This window comes from Mastacembelus armatus, chromosome 12 (assembly GCF_900324485.2).
Source record: "Mastacembelus armatus chromosome 12, fMasArm1.2, whole genome shotgun sequence".
Lineage (NCBI taxonomy): Eukaryota > Metazoa > Chordata > Actinopteri > Synbranchiformes > Mastacembelidae > Mastacembelus > Mastacembelus armatus.
In genome coordinates, this window is record NC_046644.1 from 2863105 (window position 1) to 2874043 (window position 10939).

At 37.4% G+C, this 10939-nt stretch overlaps 2 protein-coding genes across 6 annotated transcripts in view; one reads left to right on the forward strand and one right to left on the reverse strand.

The window, feature by feature from the left end:
- Window positions 1-3576, forward strand: part of nek6 (NIMA-related kinase 6) — a 40993-nt gene extending 37417 nt beyond the window's left edge. For all 5 annotated transcript variants that reach the window (XM_026297337.2, XM_026297336.2, XM_026297335.2 and 2 more), the window contains 2 exons: window positions 57-170; window positions 810-3576. In XM_026297337.2, coding sequence (XP_026153122.1) covers window positions 57-170; window positions 810-920 — 225 coding nt within the window. In that variant the 3' untranslated portion in view covers window positions 921-3576. The remainder of the gene's footprint in view (window positions 1-56; window positions 171-809) is intronic.
- Window positions 3577-4337: 761 nt separating this feature from the next.
- Window positions 4338-10381, reverse strand: psmb7 (proteasome 20S subunit beta 7). Its single transcript, XM_026297341.1, has 8 exons — window positions 10259-10381; window positions 9281-9374; window positions 7636-7733; window positions 7167-7307; window positions 6867-6982; window positions 5439-5497; window positions 5207-5358; window positions 4338-4624 (listed from the first exon to the last, which is right to left on the reverse strand). Exons 1-8 carry the CDS (start codon window positions 10369-10371, stop codon window positions 4513-4515), a joined length of 885 nt encoding a protein of 294 aa, XP_026153126.1. The 5' UTR covers window positions 10372-10381; the 3' UTR covers window positions 4338-4512.
- Window positions 10382-10939: the final 558 nt, after the last annotated feature.

The following is a 10939-nucleotide window of genomic DNA, read 5'->3' on the forward strand; positions in this document are numbered from 1 at the left end:
CCAGTGTTCTACACCTGCACCCATTCCTCTCACCTAAGCTGTTTTCCTTTCTTTAGATGGCAGCACTGCAGAGTCCATTTTATGGGGACAAGATGAACCTTCTGTCCCTCTGCCAGAAGATTGAGCAGTGTGATTACCCCCCTCTCCCATCTGACCATTACTCCGAGAAGGTAGAGCAATACACACTTACACAGCCTGTAACACTCATGAATTAATTCTTTCTCTCAATATATTTAAACATAGCAAAGTGTTTATGGTATTAGCATTTTTAAAAGTAAAAAAAAAAATCTCGATGTGTCAAAGGTTGCACCAGCACCACTTTCAATACCTGATATACCATCCATCCATCATCTATACCCGCATATTCCTAACCAGGGTCACAGGGATCCCCTGATATACCAACATAAAATATCTTCAAGAGGACCACTCACTGAAACAAGTCTGGTGATGTGGTTTCTGTTATTGTAAACTAATCCTGTGTGCAGAGCCTGTTGTTCCAGAAACTCACTAAAGCACCAAATGTGGATTAATTCCCCATTGGAAATTGTCCCTATTTCTTCCAGTTTGAGTTGTGTTTGATTAAAAAAAAATACAAACTGTTGTTGGTAACTACTGAGTCTTTTGAGAAAAGATATACATTTGGTTTGTGTTAGGTCAAACAATAAAGATCGATGGCATATATTTTCACATGAAGTGATCAAAGTTACAGTCTGTCTATCTAGTAACCCTAATGACTTTCCTCCCCTGTCCATGGCACTCATCTCTAAGGCATAAACTGGTAAAAAATAAAATCCTCACACTTTCCACAGCTGCGGGACCTGGTCAGCATGTGCATCAACCCAGACCCGGACCAACGGCCGGACATTGTCTTTGTGCTGCAAATTGCCAAACAGATGCACATGTGGACTTCCAGCACCTGAGCCGCATTTTTACTTCAAGCCTCAACTTTGCTGTCTGCGGACCTCAAACCACTAAATTTAAGCTCTGCCTGGTCTTGCCTTGTCCTCATCTCAACTGGAGGATGCCATGGAAAGACTTGAAAAGTGGACTGTGATGTTTCAGCATTCAGGCTGCACACTCATTTTCCACTATGGAGGATATGAAGAGATACATTTGTGGAGTAGCACGCGTGGAAAGTGGAGTTTATGAAACCACAGTTGTTAATTTGAGAGATGACTGCATTTATGCTTTTTTCTTTGGCTAAGAATAGAGACGTGTCACACATCACAGATTTCTCTAAGCTTTCCTTTTTAACTTCTCAGCAGTTGCATTCCAAGTTCATACCATGTGTTTCAGGTAAAATATGCAGTAGAGCTGGCAATTACAATATTTGTTATCTATTGTCATGATTGTAATCATAAGTTGTTTTTTAATAATCAATTTAAATACATAATTTACGGGTCTAAATGGGCAATTAGTAAATCCTTATTAGTAGTTACTGATGAAGATGAGCTGTGATACATTTATTTATTTCAGTTTTCCTGTATAGAAGCTGAAGTGACAGGTTTAAAACACTCTAGGCCCAGAATGTCAAGGTAAACATTTAATTATATTATTTTCAGTTTAATTGAGCTGAAGCTTTGTTTTCTCAAATAATTATATGGTCAAGTAATGAATTTTACAATATAATTTTGACTCATCTACCCACTAGCGTACACTCTCTACATCTACTACATCTCATGGTCTTCATTAGTAGATTAAGATTGTTGAGTTGTCAGTGACACCTTTTACAACTATGAGATGCAGTTGAAAACTCTGGCCATTTGGGGGCAATAGAACAGACCTGACCATGGACATATTTTATGAATTTATTGAAAAAATAAACATATAGTTATGTTGACAATGTCAGATACCATGTACTTTATTCCTGTCAATCTAATTAAGAGGAATAGAATTTGTTCATATTACCTCATAACCATATGAGGCAGGTCTGCCATAATTAGTGTTTAGACAATTATGATGTTGATATTTAGGCTGGGTGTCATGAACATCAGCTTTTTCACAAGGTTTTTATTGACAGTCCCTAAAGTCAGTTTACAGCCACATTAAAACCAACAACTGGACTGAGTTAAAAGATGCTAATGCCGGAACTGCAGCGTTGGCATCATTAGTATTTGTAAGTCATATCTTTAGCCAAGATGTTGTTTAAATATTTTTAATAAATATCTCTGCTTTAATATTTAGGTCTAGTAACTGACTGACCTTATCTGAACTCTTGATTGGCAATAACTCATTGTAAATCTTGTTGCTTATAGGTTTTCACAGCCATTTATTTGTATGCTGGACCAGAAGGCATGTATTGTTTGGCTAATTTTTGTGATTAATGACATATCTTGATTTGAAGTGATATGCTTAAAAGAGGTATATACTTAAGTGGGCACTCTTTTATGGTTGGTACTGTGAAAAAAGTCTAGATTTGTCAAGTCAGAAATATTAACACTGATGATGTTATTGTGGTTACCATATAGACAAGATTTAATGACATTTTCTATAGAGCTATATTATGTGAAGTACAGGATCAAGTGTTTCTGGAGGTTTACCCATACAACTAATAGACAGCATATGTTGGCCTCTAAAATTTCAGTTTTAGCCATTTTGTTTTTAATGTGTCTGACATGTCCCCCAGCATTACAGAAATATAATGCTAACTAGCTGAAGTAACCCTTTAAGTCCTAATGGCATTGTTACCTTTGTATAACAAGACAATGAAGTTGCAATTTTCAGGTGATACACCTAAAGCAATCGTCATCTTTACCATCCACCAAAGCTGCTCTTGGAGTTGTCTTGAAACGAATAGGACTTTTTCTCATTGCTCATGCTCTGTGTGAATTAACTGTCCCTGGTCCTGGATGTAATTACTCACACTCTGCCAACCTCGTATTTTATCCTTTTTCTCATTAGCTAATATAGTAGTGACTTAGTGATGATTTATTTTGCCTAAATACTCACATTGCATATCATATAGATATCAGTGTTCATAGGAGAATAAAGAAGGAAACATCTTTTATGAATCTTTTTACCTTGAAAAAAAAAAAAGAAAAAAAAAACATAAAATTTAAATTGCACAGTATTAAGTGCTGCAATGTCCTTTGTTGAATCGGTTCATAAAAATGAAACAAAATAACTACTATTCCAACAGTTTGTGCCATGGGGGAGGGGGTGTTGTTTAGCGTTACAAAGATGTTGCATATGAGTTTTATAGTTGGTTTTACGTCCTGTACAAAAACTTATTCACGTGTTTATACGTGCAAATATACACCATCTTATTCAGCTGTGAATATGTAAACCACCATACATGTAAAATGCTGTGAAAATCATTTGCTAGTGGAAAACATAAATATGTTTAAAATAACCTTATTTAAGGGGAATATCAGTGCCTTACCACACAATAAGTGAACATTTTTTTATTCATTAATCAGATCCTAATAACATTACATAAACAGATATAGGTAATTGTTTATTTTTCTCAAATTATCTCTTGTATTTTGTTCTTAATTGTGCTATTATTTTACCAACTGTACCTTTCTGTGCAACATTAAATGTAGATGTCTGGAAATATATTGAGTGCTTCCTCTGCATTCCTAGTAAAGGTGTTTTTTTAAAATGAAAGATAAAACAACTGTGGGTACACATATTTACAGTGTCCCCTTGTTATTCAAATTATGGACTGCTAAAATGTTTTCAAATTTCATCAGTGTATACACAGAGTTCTCATGAAGTTCAAAAACTTACACTTCCACTCGCTGAAACCACCACACAAGGATGGGGTTTGCAAATCAAAACTTGCCAGGCTGTGGAATCTTACACAGCTATCCATAGTGCTTTTATTTTTAAGTTGACAAATGTGCAGTATAAAGCCTATTGGTTTTAAGGAGAGGGAATAGCTTCAGCACCAATTGCATGGACACGCCATTTTATTTTTATGTCAAAAGAAAGAAAACTCTTATCAGGTTGTATACATTGCATATTCCTGGACTAGAAGATGCATTAATTCCACACCAAACAACAAACGTTTAATTCTACAACTGTTGCATAGTAAATCTCAATCGGTGTTCCACAATTCAAGGGCCCAGTCCTTCCAAGAACATGGTCTACAAAGGCGTAACCTTTGCAGGCTGAACTAAAATGAGATGGCTTAACCAGCTTAATTTAACCGTTTCCACCTGTACCTTTGATGCTGCTCCTGTTGCCTAGCAAACAGGGTCCAAGAATTGCAACAGCTGCTTTTGAAGGAGACTTCAAAATGGGACAGCCTTTTTCTGTGATGCCATCACTCACTAAGGTCCACACTAATGTCCACATGGGTATCCCATACAAAGCAGACAAAAACTCCAGAACATCTTTGAGTGTTTAATCAAATTTTTCAAACTAAACTAAACAAGTTCACGGCTTTTCAGTATTTGTTTCTCAACTTACACTGTTGACTTTTATTGTAAACCATGGAAAAACATGCCATTTGTGTTTGGAATTCAGAGGAGTAGTGAGACACATGAAGTACATTGTGCAAGCATTTTAAGAAGTGTCCATAGTCTGTACAGATTCTTCCACCAGCTCCATGTGCAGTGGGGTCACCACCTTCGTCAACACACCGGTGGTTCCTCGTTTGTACTTGTAGTCACCAGTTCTACACCATAAAAAAACAAGACATTTTGAATAGCAAGCCCTAATCAATCCAAGAGATAATTATTAAACATCAAACAGGCCTTGGTTGGGGCCTGTTTGATGATGTGGTTCAAAACAGCAGTGCTTCAATCTTCACCAGCACAACATGCACAAACAACTGTACCATTAGTATAAAAAGTCAAACTAAACAGTCAAGAGGTTAGATTTACAAAGTTAAGATTTGGTTAGTAATAAACTCAAATCAGTGAGAGATGTTAGTAATGCACGCTATCTGAACACTTTCCATCTGTACTCACAGCTGCAATACTTCAAACTCATTTATTCTTCAAGCAAAGCAAGCAACAAGACAAGTGATACCAAGTTAATAAGTGCAATTTAAGATTCTGTGACAACAGAGAGAGACAACATATTTTCCCCATATTAGACAATACTATTCATCTTGGCTTTCTAATATCACCATCTGACAAGCATGATGAAAATCTATTCTATGAAGGACAAACATTTCAACATTGTTTCTCTCAGTTCAATCTGTTATGAATCAGAAGAGAAGTATGTAGATGAATAAACCATCAATGATTCTCACCTGACTCCCTTCTTGTTGGCCTCATCATGAGGCCGGATGTAGTCCACTTTGCTCTTTGTGATGACACACAGGTCAATGTTGCTGCCAGAGCCCAGGTCATTGAAGATACCTGCAGCGATGGCATCACGCACCAGCTGCTTGGCTTCCAGCTCCTATGACAAAGAAAGTCATGTTCACTTGCTTGGATCATCAAACTGCTTACAGAATTATCTATTGTGTGTAGTGGACTCACCTCCATGTCAGGCTTGTAGCGATCCTCAAACACTGACATGGCAGCCAGGGACCCCGAGCCTTCAGAAAAGGGAAACTGGATCATTCAGCTGCTATTATCATGATCTATAGCTAAAAGACTGTGCCTAAACCAGAATCTGAATCAGATCAGACTGTCAAAGTTTCAATGCAGTGCTCTGGGGAAAGCAACCAAAATGAAGTGTCCCTCTCTGTATGTAGCACATGTAAAGCTTCTTGCTATGAGCAGAGAGTAGGAACTGAAGAATACACAAGTGAATTTCTGAGATTTTGATCAGCTGCTCATTTCTCCTCATTGTATAACCTAAGTAAACAGTAACAGACTTACAGCAAGTCAGCAATCAATCAGCTGTATCATTTTCTGCATTACACACATAACTGACAGCTTCTCTAAAACCCAGGCTTGCAGTTAGCCTGTTGTTAAATTAGTTCCAATTTTAGCCATGACTCTAAATGCCAAAGCTAGCTTGTGGACACCTGCTAATGAGTTGGTAGAGTAGCAAGTTGTATTTATTATACTTAAATTACATAATGATAAATACACCCACATGCCGGTATGTGCGCAGTAGTGTCAGTGCATTCAAAACATGTCTGACATGTAGGGTTCAGTACCGAGACCTGGTATTAAATAAGCCTGGGGCTAAATTTTGGAAGACCACAATATCGATAACCTCTAGCCTTAAAGGGCCTGTTATCAATATTGGAGGAGTCATGTTAAATGTGCACGTGGTCAAATATCCGTCTATGTGTAATATATTTTCACTCCTCCTGTGTCTGTAAGCAGAGGGCAGAGAGGCAGGGCTGTTGTTCACACACATTCTCAGCAGCAGCAGGCAGATCAACTCAAGCTCAAGGATGGTGGAGTGAGCAGACTGAGCAAGCAATATGTTTGCCAACAAGGTGTTGCATAAATGTGCCGTACAAATGTGCCAGATGTTCCAAAATAAAGCAATTCATGTTCTAAATTTCTTTCTTCCTCTGAAAGTATCGTTAAGAGTACCGTTAAAATATCAGATCAATAAGCAGTATCGATAAGAGCAGTAGTAGCAAAGTCTTAACAATACCCATCCCTACTGAAATGCATAGAAAATATGTTGGTCAGAACCCATTAATAACTATACATAAGGGATCACAGTACTAGTGTAAAAAGATTAATGCACCCTTATACATGCAGTATTGGATGGAAAGGACCACATTAAGTTCCTCCCAAAGCTGATCACAACTCTGACCTGTGATGGTAACAATATGCAGCACTCAGGTCAAATCCTTACTTCAGCCTTATTGTAATAAATCCAACTGATACACTTAATCCTTAAAAAAAAATAAAAATAATCATGGGCAACCGGTAACTGACCTACTAAAAACAGGTAACAACAGAATATCTTTAGGTATGTAAATGTTTGACACTGACCCATGGTGACGTAAGGCAACTTGTCCGTGGAGCCATGAGGGTAGATGCTATAAAGGTGAGGACCATTACAGTCCACGCCACCTAGGACCAGAGCTGCCCCAATGTAGCCCTGATACCTGATCAAACACACACAATGAATATAACTATATCCATCCATCTATATACTTCAGGACACCACACATTTTTGCATCAATATGATTCAATACTTAGATTACTGAGATATTTATTTAACTTAAGTTTGGAAACTGACATTACACAAAATACATCAGGACATATAGTGATTGGGGCTGTGGAACATACCTGAAGAGCATTTGTTTGAGCATGCGATTAGCAGTGGCCACACGTGGCAGCCTGCCTGTTGAGAGGGAGTGCAGCTCCAGGTTGGAGGAGATAATCTGAGTGGTCATCTCTGTGTCTGCAGCTGTTCCTGCTCCACAACAACTGAATAACACAATTACACGTTAGTTAAGTTCAACTTTGTCCATTTCAATCCTTAAAGTCTGTGTGTAGAACCAATCAAGAACAATGAAAGTCCTGAGCAAATGACTGGAAAACGGTGTCACTTTCTGTGAATGAGTGAACAAGATGACTTTCACATCATTTTGAAGCAAACACTGTAGGCTTGCGAACAAATGTTCTGTATGTGTTTTATGGCCTTACTTAAAAATTTTAGCTTTTCAACTAACCATGCATAAACAACACAAACACCCTGAAAACCCCATAGGGTTAAAGCTGCAGTACATTGAAGAGCCTAGGGCCTGTCACTTACTACATATTGGGTGAAATGTAGTGGATCTTGGAACAGTTCTTGTCTGCCACTACCATACCCTCTGTTGCTCGCGTGTCAGCTCCAAGGACAACACCATCCTTCACAGGGAAAAGAAAAGTATGCAATAATGTTTCAGTCAAGATGGGGTCCACGCTCTCATCTTTTACCACCTACAAATAAGTCTTGAATAAATCTGATTTCCAATTACACAAAAAATTAGGGGTGTGCAAAAATAAAAATCAATATTTAGATATAGTGAATATCTATTTAAGTATCGATACAATAAAAATTGAGTATCGACACAATATCGATACTCCCTCCAGCTGGATAGGTTCCCCAGCCTGCGGTGGACGGGGTCAGTCCTTCTTGTACAACGCGCACCTTCACACCAGAAATGAAGCCGGTGAAAGATTAAATGTGGAAGATTTTAGCACCACCTTCGTCTTTAAAAGCAGATTATTGGCTATATTTTGGCTTTAAAGTTAAACACGAGAGTAATGGTATGAACAAAAAAGTCATTCAGGCAACACACCCAACTTGCGGGTTCACTTGCAAGATAGTGTTAGCAGCGCTGCCCCCACAGAACCTGTAAAGCTGAGGCAAACACCACCTACAGGCTTACATCTACCTCAGCTTGTGCACAGAAGATCATATATTCCAGGGTTTTATCTCTCAAGTTCAGCGCCCTTTTTATATTGTTGAAAACCCAGGCTTCAGACTAATGGGGAACACAATGGAACCGCTTAACGTTATCTCAACTCAGATACATAACAGACACAGCAGTACATGAACATTTCATTTATGTTAACATAGTGGGAAATTTTGTTTCTCCTGAGCTGATGTGGTTTCATTTACTGAAGTTGCCAAATTGTAAGCTGTGAGTGAGTGCACGAGTCCAGTAAGGGAACCTGGACACACTTTTTGTTGTTCACTGGAGCACCAATTTCTACATCTTAGTTCAGTAACAAAAGACTTGAACACAGGTGACTGTAATCTTCTGTGCAAGAGCTGATGCCCAAACCACTTCTTTGATGTATAAGTGAAATTAAATGTAAGAACACTGACATGCACTTTATTTTCATGATAACAGTGTATGAAAATTACACACTGAATAACTTAGCCAAACTTTGTTCATAACATCTCAGTTCGGGGTCCCCCTGCAAGCCTGGCGCACTTCAGTTGCAGCGTTTCTCTCTTGCGTGTGTTTTCTCTCTTGCATTCGTTTTGGCTGTTGCAGTGCTTTTGCCCTTGTCAGCCACCGTACTTTCATGAAAGTAAAAATGTCTGCTGCAAAATGACTGTAACAAAACCATCTAGAAAAAAGATGCTGAAAAAGGCAAAGGAATTCAACTAAACTGTTTACTGTTGTTTCTACTGATTTTCTGTGTACAGTTTCATATGCATATTAGTGAAAGATTGATAATGTTGCCTATACGACTATTTCCATATATCAACATTTTAAAAATGCCACTTGTCCAAGTGTGAACACACAGTGAGCTAACATGGTTCAGCAGAATATTACTGTTCATTCACACCATGTGCAAAATAACTCACAGTAGATAAGAGTAGCACCTACTCCAATTCATGATCCTAATAGGCTACAGGTTTAGGCCCTTCAAATGAGAGGATGGTTTCAGTCACTTACCTTGAAGACAACACCACAGATGGTAGTTCCTGTTTTTCGAGCACTAGGTAAGCTGCTTCCCAGTTTACTCACTTCACCTTCTAAAACTACATTTCTGGAAGAAAGGAACAAAGAAAGATGAACTTGTACAACTGGATGACAGTGGCATGGTAAAACAACCAATACCAAGCTTAATAAATATCCAGCTCTGCTAATATAACACAAACAAAACAAATCTTCTAAATAACAAAACAAAGGTCATACAAACTATATTATTCTATAATATTTTTAAGTTCTGGTAAGGTCTTTGATATAGATGCCAGTTTGTCTGTTCGTTTCTGACAATTCTATTTTAAATTAAACTAAATTAACTAATTTTAATTAGTAGGAACCACATTTCAGCAAATGATAATGGGAACGTCATAGTGGATCACCAGATTTCATATTTCCACCTGAAACACTACCGGACCTTGACTTCCCCCTCACGACTGGTTTCACATTAAACCATATATTTTTATAAAAGCAGTGTTTCTAAAACTATGTATTATTTTTAGGTTTGACCGCTTTCTCTGCGGTCTGAGGTGTTGCTTCAACGCAACTTAATGAGTTTAGCGTTAACATTAAGCCAGTCGGTTATTTAGCTACACAAACAGCTAGGGGGCACAGGGAAAAGGACCGTCCCGACCTGTGTTAATAGTACTAATAAATTAAGACATCGAAAACCTTTGTTATGATACTAAAAATGCGAAAAATAAAACATGTAATATGTATATTCGAAGATAGAAGAAGTAGTTAAAGGTTAACGTTAATTATATTAACTTGTGCACTAGCATGTGTGAAATACCTGAGTCATTGTATGGAACCATGAGCTAGCATCACTAGGAAAACATATTATAGCACATCAACTATGCATACCGTTTACATAGAAAATATCAAAACATCTTGAATGAACTGATACAGTTATTCTGATACTGGTTTCATCCACGGGTAAAGGCTTACCTTCTACAGTTATCGAAACTGAAACCCCCGAGCGATGACCGAGTCGCCGTCAATGTCGCCATCTTGTTGAATGAAAACTTTCTGTTTCCGGGAAGTAAAGGAAGCGGCTCCATTCGGAGGTTGCATTTGGGGACACCTTGTAAAACCTTGTTCTGCAGTTGATATACGGGACCGGCGACCCAAGTAATTTGTTTACTATAACAAACTGCGCCCTCAAAGGCGGTGTCCATTAGGCAGGGACGTGATGTAAGTTTTTTTGTCTTACACTCTGTATTTCAAATCAGACTAATCACAACAAATCATATAGACTGTAATACCCAAAGTACTATACGTATTTTTTTTTTACAGTTAAAGTCTAATGTTGTATTTTCACACCATTTTAAAAATATTTTTTGCCCTAAAAATTGTCGTTACAGATATACAATACATACAAAAAAATAAATAAAAAATAAAAATCCAATTTTTTCAGACCTATAAAAGACAGTTCTAATTTTAACAAACTTTTTTGTAAATTATCAGTCATTGTATTTTCATTTATTATGTTTTAAAATATGTAAAATTGATCATATTGATTTCAAAGTTAAGGATTCATTAGTTTTAATCGGCAATAAACTAAACACTATCATAAAATACTAATTTATAATTATTTTGTACAAAATATCCCACATTTCAGTAACCACA

What these genes read in the sequence shown, in the direction of transcription:
- psmb7 (XM_026297341.1), bottom strand. Translation starts at nt 10,371, where the DNA reads ATGGAGCCGCTTCCTTTACTTCCCGGAAACAGAAAGTTTTCATTCAAC. An exon ending in GTTGCCTTACGTCACCATGG is followed by an intron (nt 5,498 to 6,866) that starts GTCAGTGTCAAA and finishes CCTTTTCTGAAG; the next exon opens with GCTCGGGGTCCCTGGCTGCC. An exon ending in GCTACAAGCCTGACATGGAG is followed by an intron (nt 5,359 to 5,438) that starts GTGAGTCCACTA and finishes TCTTTGTCATAG; the next exon opens with GAGCTGGAAGCCAAGCAGCT.